This window comes from Saccoglossus kowalevskii, chromosome 7 (genome assembly GCF_978046115.1).
Source record: "Saccoglossus kowalevskii chromosome 7, keSacKowa6.1, whole genome shotgun sequence".
Lineage (NCBI taxonomy): Eukaryota > Metazoa > Hemichordata > Enteropneusta > Harrimaniidae > Saccoglossus > Saccoglossus kowalevskii.
The window spans coordinates 17,695,591-17,717,852 of NC_140647.1; the positions used below are offsets into that span (position 1 = coordinate 17,695,591).

The 22,262-nt window shown below is 35.3% G+C and overlaps 1 protein-coding gene across 1 annotated transcript; it reads left to right on the forward strand.

Moving 5' to 3' along the window:
- The first annotated feature begins 391 nt into the window (after window positions 1-391).
- On the forward strand, window positions 392-19,032 carry LOC100373255 (little elongation complex subunit 2-like). The gene is made up of 14 exons (XM_085501199.1): window positions 392-590; window positions 3,856-3,990; window positions 4,583-4,787; window positions 6,721-6,840; window positions 8,309-8,446; window positions 9,212-9,355; window positions 9,892-10,039; window positions 13,541-15,294; window positions 15,785-15,914; window positions 16,718-16,802; window positions 16,910-16,960; window positions 17,405-17,482; window positions 17,685-17,836; window positions 18,579-19,032. Exons 1-14 carry the CDS (start codon window positions 517-519, stop codon window positions 18,647-18,649), a joined length of 3,285 nt encoding a protein of 1,094 aa, XP_085357325.1. The 5' UTR covers window positions 392-516; the 3' UTR covers window positions 18,650-19,032.
- The last annotated feature ends 3,230 nt before the right edge of the window (window positions 19,033-22,262 follow it).

Below are 22,262 nucleotides of genomic sequence, written 5' to 3' on the forward strand. Positions count from 1 at the left end.
ATTTCGCGGGTTTTCAGTAAATATCGCAAGGGACTACGGGAAGGAGTATGGTGTTGAACGATGGTTAATACGTTGCACAATTTATTCATTTAAATGTAACCAAATGTTCTAAAATATTTGCGAGAATTTAGATAATTATACTTGCTTAAATAAGTGATATAATGTAAATTTAAATTGAGTTTAACATATTTGTAAAAATCAGAAAATTTGAGACAAACGTATTTTTGTGTATGTATTATTTTTTCAACCATATTAATCGGACAAAACAAACCACAGTCTCTAAACAGTTCGGTGCCAAGAATCGAGGATGACTTCAGAGTCGATTTGGTAAGGTGTCACCTCACGCATTTCGTTATTCAAAAAAACACGTGAATAGTTTCCAACATTTGTGCTAATATTAAGGAAGTGAATTTTAGGGGGGGGTATAAAGTTCGTTCAGCTCTTCATCCGAGGGCCGTGTTCGAGTCGAGGGGCAGAGGTCGATGACCAACATTTGGTCAGGCACTGAGGCAGGGTATGGAACTACATGTGGTGGGGACATCTATCAACCAAACGCGTCCCCTTACACACAGCACTGTACGCAGGGCTAGGTATGGAACTAGCTGTGGAATCATAGCCCTATGTTGCCGACCGCATTATTTACGTGACTGACTCTGGCCGGCCCATATGTTCGACGTACAACAACAAAATTAAAAAAAAGACGTCCAAATGAAATTGTTAGGGCGAAATTCGATTGTAGGTCGCACCAAAGATTCACAGTCAATTCGTCCCAATTCACTTTCGTCCCAACACATTCGTCCCACAAGTCGATTCGTCACAATTCACATTCGTCCCACGAGTCGATTCGTCCCAATTCACATTCGTCCCATTTCACATTCGTCCCAATTCACATTCGTCCATTTTTTAAATTTTTAGTCAGCATTACGATCTTGAACAGGGTCGATTTCTATGCCAACTGCTACTGACACGCTAACTAATAACTCCACGTTGCGTGAACGGTGTATTTGTATTTATTAACTAATAACTTGTACGTTGAATGTCCGGTGTATTTGTATTTATTAACTAATAACTCTACGTTGCACGAAGGTGTATTTGTATTTATTGACTAATAACTTGTACGGTGTATTTGTATTTATTAACTAATAACTCAGCGTTGTAGGTAAGGTGTATTTGTATATAACGTCGGCAAAAACAATGGCGCAACGATGCCCTGGGTGTCTGGGTCGAGATGTCCAATTTGGGTCGAAGTGTCTTGGGTTGAGACATTTTTGGGTCGAGATGTCTAGAAATCTTATTTGGCGAGTTAGTAGTGGGCTAACCTTAAATCTGACGAATTGACTTGTGGGACGAATCGACTTTGGGACGAATCAACTTGTGGGACGAATCGACTTTGGGACGAATTAACTTGTGGGACGAATCGACTTGGGACGAATCGACTTGGGACGAATGTGATTTGGGACGAATCGACCGTCCCCCGCACCAAAGAGCTACGGAACCGCAGCTAGGTATGGAACGTGATATTGGGGGTGATATTACTTTCCATGGGCATGGCTAGTTCATTTCATTTCATGAATAAACAAGTTGCGATTAACTTTGCTTGGATTGTTTATCTGGTATAATCACACACATTCCAAAGGTTACCCCCCACCCCTCTATTGGAGAAAGTTGGGCTGGGGTTAGCCGCAGTTCTGTAGCTCTGGATTTTGCTGGTGCAGAGCTACAGAACTGCAGCTAGGCTGGGGTCTGGTTACCAGCACAGGGGCATGAGAATAGTAATTTTGTGGGATATGCCCCTTGACACAGGTACTGCATAGTATAGTATCAGAGTATCCAAATAAATACTAAGTAATGTACCTCTGATAATATATATTTTGGAAAAAGTTTCTTTTGTAACCCACCCCTAATTCTAACTCTAACCGTCATCCCCAATTCAATTGTATATGCCCCCCCCCTCTATATGTGTTCTTAGGAGGGGCATATAACATCTTGTTTGATTTTTTCCTGTATTGTTATTTATGTGTTCAGAATTTATTATCTTATTGTACTTTTCATCAAAACCTCAAATATGGGGTTTGATAGCAATAAAGATTCTATTCTACAAATAAATTAGGGAACCATTGTGGGTAGGATTAGTGTTAGGGGTGGGGGTAAAAAAAAACAACTCTTTCCACCTAATATAATATCTCATCTTGAATACCATAAAATATTATATTTATAGTATATATTCTTGAAAATGAAGTTTTCTATATTATATATTAAAATATACAATTATGAACAAATGTATTACACAATTCAGATTGAATGCTGGTCTGATCGCAGGTTCCAAACCCAAAATATACAGTTTTCTGGGAGTTTTATGCCTTTGTTTTCACCATAATGGTTGCCACTTAACACATCTAATGCTGAAAGCCTTCGTGAATAGTAAAAATGAATGATAATGGTGTCAAGTAAACTATGTGTTAAATTTTCTTGATATTTTCAATCCGTGTAACACTGAGTCCCTGGGCAACACCACATGAACTCACATCAGGTACAATGTTAGGATGTTCATGCAACCAAAATCTTTTTCATCTATTTGCGTGCTATTATATTAGATTTATGTCATGTGACATATTTACTCATTTGGTACAGCAAAGATCATTTTGGTTCAGTATTACATGGATTAAAAAAAAAATTGGGAAAAAAAAAACATGAAAACGCAAAGCATGTCTCTTTAAAATATAATTACAAATGTGTTATATGAATAATAAAACATAATTTACATAACATTATTATTATGTTTATTTCAGATCATAAAAAAATCATTTAAAAATACTAGTAGATCAGGACAAAATACATATCAGAAAATCCTCTTTGACCATTTTCGCCATACAGAATTCTGGGAATGAATAGAAGTAGACAAAGAATTCATTACAAGTGGATTGAATAAAAGATGCAGTCTACATTCAATATTGAACGTAATACTTTCAATACCTTCATACCCAATTGGTATGAAGTGATTGCTGTGTAAAATACCTGTTCACTAAGAACTGACAAATGTAATTTAGCTGTCAGATACACTAGCCATGAATGTTGTTAACGATAAATTTTGGGAATATTTATAAAATTAGATTCTAATTAAATAAGAGGTCGTGATCAGCTGCTGAGAAGCTCTATTAAATTGTACACCCTCTATGATAGAAACTGGTGTATGAAAAGTTATTATTAAAATTATATTCATTTGCACCAAAATACCATTTGTTGCCGTGTCAAATGGTTTTTATCTGCCTTTTTGAGTCTCTAAATTTTATTCACATATTTATATTCAAGGACAATCCAAAATGAGTGTTGTAATGAACCTAACTTGGCTATTCAAAATTTAAACTTAAATTAACACTTTCATTAATTGTTTTTGATAAAATTATCTATTGTGGTTGAAGTGCTGCATATATGTGTTAATGTTATCCCAGCCTAAAGCTTAGTTTTAAAATGTTAACAAGTCAGCAGCGTTAATGGCCACTTAACATATGTTTAACATGTTTAATGACAATCATCAAACCTGTTTTATCAAGTTACATACACTCAGACAGACAATGAAGGCATAGTCTGGATATAGATGTTAGCAGGTTTATTCGTCATGGACAGTTTATATGCAATTGTATGCAAATACATTAAGACAAGTTAATCTAATTTAGGATCATTCCCAGCCCAGATCATTTTCTCTTTTCTATAAATGAACCTACTAAACTCCTTCTCTTGTACAATTGAAATTTGTTTAACTCTTATGTAAATAAAATGAAAGAATGATGCAAAATGTCTGATCAGATGGCCATGGTGGAACTTATTTTGTTGTATACAATTTATATTTTTATTTAGGGATGTTGCTGATGGTGATTCAAAAGACAGCATCTTTTTTAGTGAAGATGTCTTTAAAACCTACTCCACAAATCCAAGATATGAGAATCTTTTACAAATGCATGTACCGTCACACAATGTTAAGAAACCTGAAAAGTAAGTATATATATATAGCAGTACAACCAAATATGGTATTTTGTATCTAGGTAGTAAATAATGATGATAGTTATTACTAAGTTTGTCAAAATTTGGTATACATTTATTAGCTACAATGTAAAGTTTTAACCTTATTTCATTATAACGAGGACGATTTAAGACAAAATGTTGTTCATCTTCAACATAGTCATTGTCGCTCATATTGCAGACTCTGTCTTAATATCCATTCCTGTATGCCGACCTGATTCAATTTTCAGATAGTGGTTGGCAAGTTTAAATTTTGTTAAGGATTTGCGAATTTCAATGTTTCACATTATAAGGGAAGGTGCCATGTACAGTGTATTATCACCTTTTCACCACCATGCAGTACCCTCTTTTAATCACAAATTCACAAAATAGTCCTGTTTATAGTCTGCACTCTTTTTCAGAAGATTGGAACAAAAATAGCCACAATTTTTGAGTAAAAACGAAAATTGACTCAAATTTTGTCTGTTGGCTCTAAAATTAAGGATCATTTCCAGGAAATGCTGTTTAATGTTGCGAAAAGTGTGTGCCCAATATTACATGGAAGTATTATAATAATTTGCCACAGGAAAAAGACATTACCCAAGCCATTGAAACCCTATCAAGTTAAGAGGCTGTTGCAAAGTTCCAAACCTCAGTTTCCATACCCCAGATTTTCAAATCTCACAAGCCATGATAAACGACAGTACCTCAAGTTGTGGAGAAAATTTCAACACTTCCACACTGAGATGTTACGCATGTATCCTAATCAACAAGAGATGACTACGTTTATGGTGAGTGAATCACAGAAAAGGTTTGATTCCAGGAGCCAACTGTCACTCGACAAAATAAATCTGAATACAGTCTGCCATGCCTTCCAAACACACAGGATTATGTTTGAGATCGAGACTGCATGGTTTGTCACAATACATTTATTTATTATTATTATTATTATTATTATTTAGAGGACTTATCATGCGCATATTCTCCTAAAATGAGCTCTATGCGGATTACATATCGTAAAAGTCTATCATTTGCAATTAGCATCTAAGACAAAAATAAGGAGGGACAGCAGTGACTTCAATTTCTGAAAATGTCACTTGGCACAAAAATATTGATTGCGTTTGTAGCATGATTACTGGTGATTACTACAAGGACATTTTTTCACCATAATATTTTCCTGCTACAATCATATTCTGATAAAATACGGCAACAAATTATCTGTATTTGTGAGTACCATCACATAGTACCAGTGTTTTAGAATGAGCCACTTGATTTGGGGAACTATGTCTGTAACTTTTGATAAAACAGGTTTGATGGTCATTAAACATGTCAAGTGGCCATTAGCGCTGTTCACTTGTGGACTGCATCAAAATTCTGTCACTTTGGCTGTGAAAACCATAAATTGTTCAAAAGAAATGGTTACCATCAAAAATCAGAAACAGAAAGTTAGATTAAACATTGTGAAAGCTTACTGTTGCTGCAACTGAGCATGCAAATAGGGGAGGCACAACGATTATTCAAGTATTGATAGCAGTTACTGCATTTGCTCTATTAGTGGCACATACACTTACGTAAATGACAGACGTGTGTCTATGAACAAAATAAGTCATATTTTAATGATCTAGTATACATGCCATTTTTGTTTTATATGCACTTCTAATAGAACATATACTGTAGTACCAGTTTGGGGATTTTTTCTGTACACTGCAGCATCTGGCATAATGTGTGAATGACACAGATCAAACGCCTACCACAAAAATAAAATTATTTGATTTTGTACTTCAATTTCCCTTTATTTATATATTTCAATATTGAACTTATGCCTATCTTTCAGGTGGTTGAGATATCTTTACTTCATCAAAAGTAACCACCATCAAAAATAGTTTATTATTTGTTGAATCCCATGCGATGTTTTGATGCCTCTACAATGCTATAACTTGTGTATGTCCTGTTTTTCTGTTTTATTTCACACATAACATCCAGAAATGAAAAAATGGACTATATGCCACATGGATCTGAAAATTATTTTCTTAGTTTATGTAGTGGCCTAATAAAAATAAAATATTTTAGAAATGACCCTGTTTCAAGCCACTATTGCTGAAATTGTTTCATTCTTTGTGGTAGGCCTGTATTTTTGCCAGTCAAAGTTCATTAATTCCTCCATCACCTCACCATTATATTTTGACAAAATTCAAACTATAAACCTGTATTCCCTGTTGATGCGTTTCCATGGTGAATGCAACACAAAGTCATTTGTTATAATGCATGTTTTTATCAGTTAAACTGTGATATGAGACAACAAAATCTATTGGTTAAAATTGTTGTGAGTTCTTGTTACAGGAGTGCTGATTGATGGTTCATTGGCATGCCCAATCAAAAAACATTTAATTTAACTGAAGTCAAATACAGCTTTTTCTATCAATATCACATATGTGTTCAGTGGAAGGGCCATGGATGGTCAGCGAAACCACATGAATCAGACAATGGTAGCCTTGTTGGTGAGCTGTCTATTCAAGTATCATGATTTGCTGCTTTAGAAGCACATCTTGAGTAGAACTACATATATTTGCCTAAAAATAGTTTTTATTGTATACTGGATCATTAAAATACGACTTATTTTGACTATAAACACACCTCTGTTATTTACGTAAGCGTATGCACCTTAAATAGAGCAAATTACGTCACTTGTCCTTCTAACATACAATCGTATATTTCTCTCATTAGGAATTAAAGACAAAAGTCATGGCAGAACAGGAGGAATTCAACAGATATTTAGAATATATTGCAAGGCATTGCCCAGAAGATTATAATTTCATTAATAATGATGTTAACAGATATGTAGACGTATGTGTAATGGGAATACTATTGTTTGTCACAGAATAACTTTTATATAATTTGCTAACTGTAATATAACATATTGTGTGTAAAGTGTTTAATTTTTACTCCTCAAATTTTTTGCAATTTCAAGATTGTTTGGCATTGGTAAAGACAAAATTCTGAGAAAGTGACCACAGACTCCGTAATGTAGAACCTTTGTATAATCCCAGAGAGATGTTCAATGCTATAAATGTTTGTGATTTTGACTGATTTTTTTTCCCACAAAATTAAAGTGGTATACGGTAATTAAATACTATTGGCACAACAAACCCATTTTTTTTCCATTTCTGTAACTATTTATAAATTTCAATGACACCCAATCAAAGAGTACAGAACCCAATGATGCATTTGAAAATGTGTTAATCCATTCCTCTCATTTCATACTGAATTGTGAAATTTATAAATATTTATAAAAATGAAATGAAAGGAATGGGTTTGTTGTGTCTATAGTATATAGGTTTATTGAAACACTTATAATTCCTCAGAAGGAATTACAATGGTTACACTAACTGCTAAAACACATATATAAAACATACAAATTACTGTCTAAAGCACAACAATGGTTTAAAAAAAAAAATCAACAAACTAAAATTACAAAAAAATTATTTATATATGTAGGTAATAATATTGAACAAAAAATAGATGAAATAATAATAAAAAAAAATAAGCAATAAACAGTAAATCAATGAAAGATGGAAATGAGAAAAAAAAACGTATTAAAGGAGAAAAGTATTTATGTTAATTTGCCAGAAGATGTTGCTGTCTAAGTATATAGTATGCAGCTTATATGCTATGTAAGTTGGAATATATGCAAGGCATGAATTTTTTTAAACAAGGGAACAGGGACGCAGTGTCCTCATGCCATGGCCATGCACCCCCTTACCCTGGGGAGCAGATCCGTAAAATTCTGATTGACCAGAGATCACATGTGGCCACAGTCTTCAACTGTGACATGTCTGATAGTAATTTTGGCCCCAAGGAAGCCATAGAATGTTCCATTTTAACTTAGAACTATCAAAAACTCCACACCCTGGTAGAAAGAACCCAATCTCCCCCAATTGGTGGCACCACTGAATTGCAGTTCTCCTCTTGCCTCTTGCATTTTTTCTCTAGAAAAACCCCTATGCAAGGGATACAATGAAATTGAACATTCTATCACAGGTGATCCATAAATCAGCATTTTTACGCTTGAAACTTACTGGCTCACATGTGTGATTGTTTGTGAGTTAGTTCATTGTTTGTTAATCATCAAAAAATTGAAATATAGTGTGCCATTCAAGACAACATTCATGATATATTCATTATGTATCTTAAGGCAGAGTCAACTAAATTTCAGTTAAATTACATGATATGTGTTTCTCGCAAAGTAAATAGTAACCCTGTATGTCTTTGAAAGTGTCTCATTGTACCATAACAATGTGTTTTAATTTTTCAGGAGTTGATGGCATGCTATAAAAGCTCACTATGCATGTATCCACAACAGTATTCATTGTACCAGACTCTAGGTATAAGTACTGGCATGTCATTTCCATCAGACTCTATGTTGAAACGTGTCAAGACATTATTAACACTGGTGAGATCACTCTATCAATAATTTGTTTTTTTTTTGTTAAATGTGTTGCTTATTCACAGAAACTTTCAGTAAAGTTGTATTCTGAGTGGATATTGCTATTTGGGGCTATCACATGTATGCAACATATTTTGTGAAATAAATTAATTCGAATATGCACAAATTGATGTGGGAAACACATATGAAACATTTTAAAGTTGAGTTTTCACTTTGCAATCATCACTCCCAGAACAAGCTAAAAACATAAAATTATGTAAAAATTATTAAATATTAAAAGTAGATAAATTGTCCTTAACTTTCTCCACAATTAATTTTAAGTGTTCTGAAGGTTCTTTACCTTTAGATACAATATAAAAACTGTCTATTGTTGAAAATTTAAAAACTGTTGACCGTTTAAATTTGCATTCTGAATTTAATTTTTCATTACCAATCTACAATTTCAACATTGTATTATATATATATTGATCAGGAGATGGTATCTCACAAATGTGCGATGTGTGAATGCAATTTTTAACTGATAAACATTTAAAACATATAAATTTAATTAATATACATTCCCAAACAGTAATTAGATATGTGTATCATTTTATCATGTATGCTCTATTAGCAGTGCATGTGTTTACATAAATTACATTGACATTTCCATGGTCAGAATAAGTAATATTTTAATGATTCATTGTATAACAAATGCAAGGTTTGATTTTTATGTGTTTCTATGGAAATGCACTTCAGATAGAACAAATACTAATATCTAAATTAAATTCCCAGGGTAATGTTTCATATAAGGTAATACCGTTATACGAAAAGAAGACATTTGTATCTAGACAGTATTCTAATATGGTATGTGATTTCCCACCATGTGATGTTGTATATTCAATTCCACAAAGCTCCTGCACAGAGTGGAAAAGACAGGTATGGACTTCATATTGAACTTGTGACTCATATTTTATGGAATTGCTCATTTATATTACTCAATTTTCCTATGCTAGTACAGTCTGAGAATTGTTTTTCTTTCAAAGATATGCCTTGGTTAAGGTTCAAGTTTAGGGGAAAAAGTACTTAAGATTCACAAACACATTATTGAGTGGTTAAATGACTGTTTGCTGACTGGTAATTGCTCCCAACGCTGTATGCAGTTTGTTATAATATTGTAATAGTAAATTCTTTAATCAATGTTTGGGATGCCTTGAAGTAGGTTTAATATGGTGTACAAGTTCATGATGGATTCTCGTTTATTTTTAATTATGTTAGATGAGCACTGTTTCAAAGTTATTTGTACCATTTTGAGAACTTTCTTCAAAGGGACTATAACAAAATATATAAAAGTGTTCATGTGAACCTCAACTAACATTTTGATGTTGAAAACAAAATTGGTAGCTAGTCTTGAGTGTTTAAAGGAGTGAATACCAATTCAAAATAGAAATGAAAACCTTATTATTTTTTTTCAGCCTGTAAGTAAAGATGTGAATGCTAAAAAATTAGCTGATAAATATAAAGTGGATACGATAATATCAATGAGTGGACTAGAAACTCTTATTAACAACCATCCACCATATTATACTGAACAATGGGAGATTCCAGTGAATATAATACAAGGTGAGGTGCTAATGAATTTATTCTTTTTGTGATGTGCTGCCTAACCAATCTGTGCAGTTGTCTGGTGGACAATATAACATTGCAATGTGTTCAAAATGTACTATGTGAAAGTAAGAGGTTCTTCATGTGAGAACTGGAGGATATTGAGAGTAAAATAATTTTGTGATGAAGTAAAACAATTACCATTATCTTTCCATAATTTAAAAGAATAAAAAATACAATAAATTGTCATCTGGCATATGTGAATTAGATATTTCTAACAAATCAAATTCAAATTCACCCAGACATGGTCACCAATCTCTGTATTTGATCAATGTTCAGACATGGCTGCCAATTGCAGTATTGGATCAATGTTTAGACATGGTTGTCAATCTCAATATTTGATCAATGTTCAAACATGGCTGCCAATCTCAATATTTGATCAATGTTCAGACATGGCTGCCAATCTCAGTATTGGATCAATGTTCAGACATGGTTGCCAATCTCAGTATTGGATCAATGTTCAGACATGGTTGCCAATCTCAGTATTGGATCAATGTTCAGACATGGTTGCCAATCTCAGTATTGGATCAATGTTCAGACATGGTTGCCAATCTCAGTATTGGATCAATGTTCAGACATGGCTGCCAATCTCAGTATTTGATCAATGTTCAGATATAGCTGCCAATCATAGTATTGGATCAATGTTTAGACATGGTTGCCAATCTCAGTATTTGATCAATGTTTAGACATGGCTGCCAATCTCAGTATTGGATCAATGTTCAGACATGGCTGCCAATCTCAGTATTGGATCAATGTTTAGACATGGTTGCCAATCTCAGTATTGGATCAATGTTTAAACATGGTTGCCAATCTCAGTATTGGATCAATGTTTAAACATGGTTGCCAATCTCAGTATTTGATCAATGTTTAGACATGGTTTCCAATCTCAGTATTTGATCAATGTTCAGACATGGCTGCACATTTCAGTATTGGATCAATGGATAGACATGGCTGCCAATTTCAGTATTTGATCAATGTTCAGACATTGCTGCCAATCTCAGTATTGGATCAATGCTTAGACATGGTTGCCAATCTCAGTATTGGACCAATGTCCAGACATGGCTGCCAATCTCAGTATTGGATCAATGTTCAGACATGGCTGCCAATCTCAGTATTGGATCAATGTTCAGACATGGCTGCCAATCTCAGTATTGGATCAATGTTCAGAAATGGCTGCCAATCTCAGTATTGGATCAATGTTTAGACATGGCTGCCAATGTCAGTATTGGATAAATGTTCAGACATGGCTGCCAATCTCAGTATTAAATCAATGTTTAGACATGGTTGCCAATCTCAGTATTGGATCAATGTTCAGACATGGCTGCCAATCTCAGTATTGGATCAATGTTCAGACATGGTTGCCAATCTCAGTATTGGATCAATGTTCAGACATGGCTGCCAATCTCAGTATTGGATCAATGTTCAGACATGACTGCCAATCTCAGTATTAAATCAATGTTTAGACATGGTTGCCAATCTCAGTATTGGATCAATGTTCAGACATGGCTGCCAATCTCAGTATTGGATCAATGTTCAGACATGGTTGCCAATCTCAGTATTGGATCAATGTTCAGACATGGCTGCCAATCTCAGTATTGGATCAATGTTCAGACATGGCTGCCAATCTCAGTATTAAATCAATGTTTAGACATGGTTGCCAATCTCAGTATTGGATCAATGTTCAGACATGGCTGCCAATCTCAGTATTGGATCAATGTTCAGACATGGTTGCCAATCTCAGTATTGGATCAATGTTCAGACATGGCTGCCAATCTCAGTATTGGATCAATATTTAGACATGGCTGCCAATCTCAGTATTGGATCAATGTTCAGACATGGTTGCCAATCTCAGTATTGGATCAATGTTTAGACATGGCTGCCAATCTCAGTATTGGATCAATGTTCAGACATGGTTGCCAATCTCAGTATTGGATCAATGTTTAGACATGGCTGCCAATCTCAGTATTGGATCAATGTTCAGACATGGCTGCCAATCTCAGTATTGGATCAATGTTTAGACACGGCTGCCAATCTCAGTATTAAATCAATGTTCAGAAATGGCTGCCAATCTCAGTATTGGATCAATGTTTAGACATAGCTGCCAATCTCAGTATTAAATCAATGTTCAGACATGGCTGCCAATCTCAGTATTGGATCAATGTTCAGACATGGTTTCCAATCTCAGTATTAAATCAATGTTCAGACATGGCACCAAATCTCAGTATTGGATCAATGTTTAGACATGGCTGCCAATCTCAGTATTAAATCAATGTTCAGACATGGCTGCCAATCTCAGTATTGGATCAATGTTTAGACATGGCTGCCAATCTCAGTATTGGATCAATGTTTAGACATGGCTGCCAATCTCAGTATTGGATCAATGTTTAGACATGGCTGCCAATCTCAGTATTAAATCAATGTTCAGACATGGCTGCCAATCTCAGTATTGGATCAATGTTTAGACATGGCTGCCAATCTCAGTATTAAATCAATGTTCAGACATGGCTGCCAATCTCAGTATTGGATCAATGTTTAGACATGGCTGCCAATCTCAGTATTAAATCAATGTTCAGACATGGCTGCCAATCTCAGTATTGGATCAATGTTCAGACATGGCTGCCAATCTCAGTATTGGATCAATGTTCAGAAATGGCTGCCAATCTCAGTATTGGATCAATGTTCAGACATGGCTGCCAATCTCAGTATTGGATCAATGTTTAGACATGGCTGCCAATCTCAGTATTAAATCAATGTTCAGACATGGCTGCCAATCTCAGTATTGGATCAATGTTTAGACATGGCTGCCAATCTCAGTATTGGATCAATGTTCAGACATGGCTGCCAATCTCAGTATTGGATCAATGTTTAGACATGGCTGCCAATCTCAGTATTAAATCAATGTTCAGACATGGCTGCCAATCTCAGTATTGGATCAATGTTTAGACATGGCTGCCAATCTCAGTATTAAATCAATGTTCAGACATGGCTGCCAATCTCAGTATTGGATCAATGTTTAGACATGGCTGCCAATCTCAGTATTAAATCAATGTTCAGACATGGCACCAAATCTCAGTATTGGATCAATGTTTAGATCCTGTTACAAAAGTTAAATCCCATACATTTGTAGATATGGTTGCTTTGACAGAAGGTGAAAAATATTAATTTTGCTAGAAATTAGGGTGCGCAAACTACCATGCAGCCAAATGGGCAGAGCTTTAAGTTTCAGAAAAGTTGCTCTTCTTTACCTAACAACATGTATGTAGTAATATGTTTCGAACAACACTGCGTTGTTGGCTTGTAGTTATGTTCAAGTCAATGCACAAGCAAGTAAATGAAGCTGTCACAAAAAGATATCATCATCATTGCCTATGCAGTCACTTTACTGTTATGTTGACTTTGTGTTTGTCAAAACTGAGCAGTTGTGTATTAATTAAAGTGCATCTTTCTTATCCATAACAGATGACAGTGATGAATCAAGAAAAACTATTTACATTGATAAACCGTTGGCAAAGAAACAGATGTCACTTCAACAGAAAAATTTACTGTATCATCAGATCTCATTACCCAGATTATTCAGACCAAAGATGAGCCAGAAATCATTGCCCCTTGAAGTGGTTGTGTGTCCTAATGAAGGAAGTCATCATGTCCAGTCTACCCTGTCAAATGAACAGAGTCTGGTCAGGGAACAGGTGACACACCTCATGAAAGATTCTGATGTTGACAGTCACAAGGATGCTTGCTTGCTTGCTAACCAAAATGAGCAGAACATGGTAAGAGAGGAATTGTCTTCTTCTGTAGAACAAGCATCCATGGCTAGAACAAGCAAGGCTTATAAGCACACTGTGGAGACCTTTCAATGCAGTAAAGATGCAAGTCAGGATGCTATTGGTGTTAAAACTAAATCTAACCCGTATGGGAGGGAACAAATTGATATAAATCTGAACAAATTAGATACTCAAAATATTGCTGACAATTCAGGGACTGAAATTGATACAACTGATACCGAGCATGGCCTTCTTATTGTCACAGAAGATGAAGAGCTTGACAAGGAGGTGGGAGTATCCAACAAGGCAGAGGATGTTGCTATGGAAACAGATGATGAATTAGTGATGAAGCCGAAAAAAAGAAACAATCCTTTCATCTCGCAGCTGGGTGTCACTGATTCTAGCGTTAAAGCAAAACAAGGTAATTTAATGAGAGACAGTCAGAAACAGGAGAAACGAAAAAATTTTTTATATGATGGTGACATATCGTCAGATGCAGACAGATTGTTATACATTGATGATTATGTTGTCGTTGAGAAAAATATGAACTCAATAAAATGTGACCATGAAGAGTTGAATCAGAGCAATTTTGAATGTCTGCCAAAAGGCAAGATTTCCACCCCAATTAGACGCTCTGCGAGGTTACACAATCTGACTCAGTCATCATCTGACGAAAGTCTGAATGATACTGATCTTACACCAGCACAAAAAAGAAATCATGGTAAGAAAAAGAACAATGAGGAAGAGAGAACTGATGAAAAATTTCTATGCAAAAATATGAAAACTAGCAGATTGAAGGAAACTACATTGAGTGATGAGACTCTTCCCATAAGAAGAAGTAAACGACTGAAGAAGAGTTCCGATGAAGATCTTTCCTCAAATGATGAGATAGGCAAGACTATAAATGATGGAGAGATACAGTGTTGCTCGGAAAAAGAGATGAGTAGTGTCAAGCAAAATAGAATGGAAGAAGAACCCATAGCTGCGGGCGAAAAGATTAATGTGCAGGAAAATCAAACAGAACAGCTGATTTTGGGGAAGAAAAATTATGAACCAAGGTTTTTATGTGATGAGTTAGTTGGACAGAGAAATGTAAAAAAAGGATCAGTTATTATCCCACAGGGTAAGGTATCAAAGAATACCAAACAATGTCAGGTTACAGGGAAAATAAAGACGCCAACATCACAATGTGATACGCTTCTGGATGGTATATTCAAATTAAAAGAGAAATTAGCTGAAACAAAGGACAAAGTTGCACCATCGATGGAGCAACCTGGTCAGCACACGATTGAACACTCAGAGTTGGCAGGTGGGAGTCAAATAACAGAGGATAAAACAGAGTATTTGCATCCCAGCAATGGCAATGTTATGTACAGTCTCTGGAACTTTGGTAAAGTATCATTGTTGATCAGAAACCAAGTGTGTGGCTACATCAAGGAAGGAGGGCAGGTAAGATATTATACTAATAAACAATTTAATAATGAATATATTATTCAATTATATATTTAGTGAATACACTGCTTTTTTGTGTGATATTTATTTCTCTCTCAGTTTTCACTATGGAATTAAGCACTTTGAATTAGCTCCAGCAATATTGTGAAAGTGTAGAAGCACAACTTTGAAAAAGAAAAAGAAAATATCTTAATTGCATAGAGTATGTTTGTTAAAAATGAATGTCTATAGTGTAAACCAATTCTCAGCAATGAAAATTAATTATCATTTTCAGAATCATATTGTTTTTATCAGCAATTTTTACCTTTACCTAGTACAACCTATTGCACACTGACATTAAAGCTTAAAAAGTTACAACATTGTTATACAAACCCTGATTATCTGGCAAGGTATAGGAGTTACTGGGTGTCCTTGTTGTTATCGTCGTCAACCCTTTCTTGTTTATATTTAGTTCTTTTAATGGTATATATAATTTGGCTCATTTCAGCTGAAGGCACTTACAATCTCACCAAAGCTAGAGTACCAGCCTAAGTTCGGTTTGGAGCAAATATCTGCAGGTCAGCTTTCTACAGAATGGATTCGCATGTACGTACAACCCAACTCTATGGTGGTGAGAGGTAAAATGCAATATTATATTGTTCCATAAATTTAGTAGATTAGAGTCTGTGTAACTCACCCATGCATTCTATATACCATACTCGACTGCGTTAGCGCCCATGCCCCGGTCAAGTGCCCACCCCCCACTTTTGTGATTTTTTTTTTATAAATGGTCATTTGCACTCTTTTCCGAGGGGGTGCTTGGGTAAGTGCCCACCCCTAAGAAATACTGATTTTCTGAGTTGATGACCCTGGGCGCTAATGTGGTCGAGTACGATATCTGTAATATTACCAGTATATTGAGCAAGGTTTTTAAGATTTTTAAGATAATAGCTTTTGCTGTTTCTGTCTGCTGTACGTAGGTCATGTAATTACAAAAACACGATCTGAGTTACGACCTAAAATCTGTTTTTATATGATTATAGGAGCACTGTGAGATAATAATAGATATTTATAAGATGGGAGTGTGCAAGTGTTATGTGTGAGATGCAATTAAGATCTCAAACAAATTGAATTACAAGATGATCACAAAATTATACAACATACATTTCTAGAAATAATAAAATGCAAATAAATTGTGAAAAAAATGGTTAGTGTTCAACTCAGGTCGTTTTGCTAGTATCCTTGCTCATTTGCAAAGCATGTATTAAGTGCATTTTGCATTTTCGAATATGGTGCTAATCTTATTCACATCTGTTTATGCTATTAAAATGTTTATTGTGTCATATGATGACAGATTTCTGTATCTCCGTACATTAAAATATATATTGCATACCCTCATCATAAAAATCATTGTTAAAGTGTATATTACTTTATTTCACAGGTCGTATCAATGCATACACTTCGGAAGTTATCACCCTAGAGAAATTGGATTTATCAAATTTATTGCCACCACATTGCAATTTCAAGTTAGTATTTTTTTTAGCTTTTGGCCTTTGACCCCTACATCAGTGTAGTTTATACTTATGAATACTGCACTGAGACTAATGTTTACAATTACTAATTTTTATTTCAGACCTGCTGTGTCACTCAAGATGTTACATACTGTTCTGGAAAAACTGAAAATGTAAGTTTTATGCATAATTATATGAATCAATGTGGAAAGCGATGTGTGATGTCAGTCATTCAGTTCACACAGTTGTAGCTAAACTATCAAGTGCCATTTTGTGCATTGTTCGGATTTGCTGGTCTTCAGCTAAAAATAAATTGTTTTAGTGGTGGCTAACATTTTTCAGGGAGAAAATAACATTAAGAAAAGTCATGCATTTTTGCGTATTTTAATGTAGCACATTTAAATTATAAGAATTTATAATAAGCAACACCTTTTCCTAATGTTTAATTTACTTTTCTGCGAATGACCAAAATATGTTGTAGCTACATTTGTAAATATAATATTATTTCTTCAGTAGTCATTTCACTCCGCTCAGGTGTTACCGGGGTTAATAAGCTTAACATTTGCTCTTACTCAAATATTTCCAAATATTTAAATGTTTAATTTTTTTTCACATAGGTTGCCAGCTGGTAAATATCTGTTATCCCATTCATCAAAAGATGTTCATCTTTGTATTTATCGAAGTACTGAGTCAAGGTAAGACACTTTCATTGTGGTAATTGGTTTTTGAACACACACTAATTAATATGTTAAAGCTGACAAGGAGGAAAATTTAGATTTTGCTACTAATTAAAATTTTGATTTTCCTCAATGTACAATCATAGAAAGAAAATGAACTGATATTTTGTTTCATTAAAATTAATTATGTCCCTTTACTGTGACTTTCTGTTTTGTTTAGGGGTACATATAATTTGCAAAGTGATGTCTTGAAACAACCTGGTTCTCATTATGAATGGTTGCCATTGGATACAAGCTTGTTGCTTCCTCATCAGTTAGAACCAGACCAGATTCCTGGTACTTTTCCTGTGTACCCAGATGCTCCTCCCAAAGGTGATGATGTAATACTTGTTCCCTGCATTATTAACCCCCCCCCCCCATTCGAATGCCATCCGAAAAAGGGGACTTATGGATTGACCTTGTGCATGTGTCCATGCATACCTATATCTTCTATATCTTAGACAGGCCTGGACCGATTACATTGAAATTCACACATACATCATACATAATATTATACATATGCACATCAATTTGTTTCACGATCTGATTCAAGATAGCTGAATGGCACCTATTTTTGTTATGAAAAATCATTGAAATCAAGCATTCCTGGCAGTATATTCCACTGTTATATTAAAATGTACTCAATGGATTTAAATAAAATGACATACATACATACTCTGGCAAAACCAGAAAAGTGTTGTCATAGTTTTGGGCTGAAATCTCCATATTAACAATTTAATTTGTATAATAATCATATTTTAATTTGTCCACTGATACATCAAGAACTGGTACATAGGCGTCCAAAATAATCTGCATACCTGTTTTGGCATATTAATTTCTTAATTTGCATAATGATTAACCAATTTCCAATTTTCCACCAAATTTTTGTACAAATCTGGAAAGCTTTTTTCTGAACAGTGACAAAAGGAACTTCGTCATTCAAAGTGTTGGCTAAGCTATATAACAATTATTTCCGAAAATTATTATCTTTTTTGACCAGAAATAGTATGACCTCTCCCCAGGGACTGTTCTACTCTCTTGATCATATCACCATGATTCTTCTTTTTTTAAATAGACACATTCAATTCACAACCGAACATGTCAAAGAGGAAGAAAAACAAGATGAAGAAGAAGAAGACAAAGTAGTTCATTCCTAGCGATAGGAGTCTCAGTGGTGTCTGCTCTTAGTATGAACTTAGAAATAAATATCACAGACACAATGTATGTCAGATATCAAAGGACTATTTCCAACATTTTGTGAGATGTCACACAATTCGGCTAATAAGATTGTTCAAGCAAAGTTAATTCTGAACAACACATAATACTAATAGTATACAGTCATTATATTCAACCACTACATTCAATTTTTCTCAGCTCAAAATGTTATTAATGACCAGAAATATAGTGCTGCCAGTAATACAGAAAAATGTGATTTTAAACGTTTGAAACTCGGTCCTTGTGGTTTCTGATAATCCCCAATGGATCTTAGACATAAATGGTCGCCAAGATCTCATTGAGAGTGAGAGTCACATGACTTGTGTTTTATGTACACTGTAAACTGTTAAATTCTTGTTACCAGAATAGGCCTTAGACAAAAATGGCCGCGAGATCTCATTGAGGGCGAGGGTCACATGACTTGTGTATGCCCCTCAAAAAGTGTTCTATTCTTACCTGTCATCACATTGACTGGTCCAAATACCATGGTTACTTGGATTAAACATATAATGGTTTGTTGTATATAGGAAAGACTGGATATAATACGAACCTTGGTGCAGTCAGTAGTTTTAGTTTGTTACAAACATCAGTTGGGTAAGGTATTCATCATCGTCTGCCTGCACGGTGTTGTTCCGTTCGAACATTCCTCCCTCCACATCACCGTGCGGTAATTCTATTCATAACCGTGTATGTTACGTCGTTGCACGATAGAAAGCTTTGTTACAATGCCTGCGAAAAGCGCTCGGAGCTTTGCATTTCTGATGTCTTCATCTTCAGCTTCATTTCTGCCGATATATGTTGCATTGACATGAGCTTTGAGGTATAACACCTACTCTTCTATAATACTCAACAGTGGTGACCACACTATTACCACACTCCATGGTCGCAAGTACGATAAAGAATAATAACGTAATGATTTACACATCAGACTCGGCGCTAAGTATAGCGTCAATAATTTTGGTCTGAATATCTGTGAGTTGCATGATATATGGATATCGTCGCTATATTGCCTCAACATCCAAACCAACACAGCTTCCACTGTGCCCAGGAACATTTATTCTCGGGACGGGCATTTTCACCAACTGGCAACCATCACGGTGAAAACAAAGGCCAAACACTTTCAGGAAACGGTACTTTGGGATGGTTGTTGACACCACCCCCACCCCCTGAACAGTGAAACAAGATTACCCCTACATATGCAAACATATTTAAATTTGGTTGTTTAGCATTATTTCAAAGTTAAGTTTGTGATGTTTTCTTGATTTTAGCTATTTTCACAGGCTTTTCGACTGGCGTTCCACAGCAGCTTCCACACAGCCCATAGAAATACGTGGTAGAGTGGTGCGCATTATAATAGCAGCGTGGAGCGTCTTGTGACTTAGCTCCGCCCGAGGATTTTGATCATGATAGCTTGGCCAAGCGTGTTGATGAAAGAAGCAATATGATTGGCTGTTGGTAAACTGATAATAAACTGTGAGGGCGCTGTCACATACACATAGTCCTTATGAAATACTTCAAGGTGATAGTGGAGTGCTTCGCCGAACATTCACCTTGAAAATTCAAGATGGTATTCATTTGAAAGTAATTTTGTTCTCAACTCATAATAATATTTTGGAAAAATAAATAAAATAAAATATTTTAAAGATCTGATAGATATCGGACATGATTTTGGACATGAAAGTGTCTACATCTTCATCCAGACATTATTTGTTTGAAAATTCATCTAAATCCGGAATAAGAAAAAACATAAACTGTTTGTTGGTCGTATTACGAGCAAGAAATTGACAGTTGAGGCAATATGTAATATTGACCAGTTCTGGAACATCCATCAGATAAAGCCTTTGGTATCAATAAATATCCAGTACTAAATAATATTGTTTTTACAATAGTACTGTATGAGTTTATATATTTTGGTTAAAACTCTTTTTTTAATAGTGGAGTTGGGGCTTAGAACTGGATTGGTAAGTCCCTTGACCTGCTATGGCGACCTTCGTGATATTCTCTGTGATTTCAGGTGGATTCTCATGGTCACAGTTTAATTTCTTTTTAAAAACACAGATTTGAAAGTTGCATCTAGACTGGTTTAGATAGAACACTGCATTTCACTCTCTGTGTGTTGAATCTCCTAAACTCTGAAGTGTATCTTCTCTCATTCAAGAAGTCATTTGTTCATAGCTTTGATATCCACACTCTCGGCCATACCAGTAACCATGCATGTATTTTACAGTTTGACCTGGTTATACACTCTCAACTCCCATAAGCCAAACATCTTGTCTTAATTGACATCACAAGTGCCAGCACATCAACATCGCTCCAGTTGAAAGTGACAAATTCTCTTGTGCTACAACTGGTCTAAATTTCTTCCATCCATATCTTTCTCAATTTCTGCCAAAGAATAAAAACAACTTGCAGCATCATGCTTCAGAGAAATAACTAACATATCTTATACACTATGCTGCCCAATTTTCACCATGAAATATTACTTGATTTAACCTATAACCTATAATAATATTTCAACCATCATGATCATATGCATCCGATGCCGATGAAACATCATTTGAAGAATATACCAATCAAGGGATACCCTACTAAGACCTGTTAAGATATCTCCTGAAATAATATTTGTGCTAACCAATGTTGTTGCATCAACAATCAGCCTGAATCTTCTTATAAAAGCAGTCCTGTGGAATCAATCTGGTTGGTAAGGTGGTGAGGATATATCTGGGAGCAGAAACAAGATTCAAAGATCTATATAGTCTCCGAACTTTAGGAATATGCCTAGGGACAGATACCTGGTCAAAGGGTCCATATAGTCTGTCAGTGGTGAGGGATATCAATGTGTCTGAAAACACTGTCCAGTGATCCCCGTAGTTGTAGTCAGGAGGTTAGGGATACGTCTTAAGTAAGAAAAGTAGTCGGGGAACTGTATTGTCGGTCAGGTGGTTATAGATATGTATGTGGTCAGAAACATGGTCCAATGAGTTTGTCTGGAGGTTAAGGATATGTCTGGGGGGGGGGGTGTTGTTCAATGATCCATATTATTGGTTAGGAATATGTCTGGGGAAGAAACGTGGCTCATCAATCTATATAATTGGTGAGGAGATTAGAGGTTAGACAGAAATTTGTTTCGGCGACCCTTATAGTCTGGGAAGAAACGTGGCTCACCAATATATATAGTTGGTGAGCAGGTTAGAGATATCTCTGGGGACAGAAACGTGGTCTAGTCGCCCTTATAGTCAGTTAGGAATATGTCTGAAGATAGAAACATTCTCCTGCGACCCTTATAGTTAGGAATATGTCTTGAGCTAGAAACGTGGTTCAGCGATATAGTTAATAATTATAGATAATAATTCTGGAGACAAAAACATAGTCAAGGAAACTGTATAGTTGGTTATAATGTTTGGAACATGTCAGGGGACAGACAATTAGTACAGTAACCCATACAGCTGGTCAGATAATTGGAAACAGAAACATAGTACGGAGATACATGTAGTCAGGTAGTTAGTGATATGTCTGGTTACGGAAATGTAGTTCGGGGATTAAT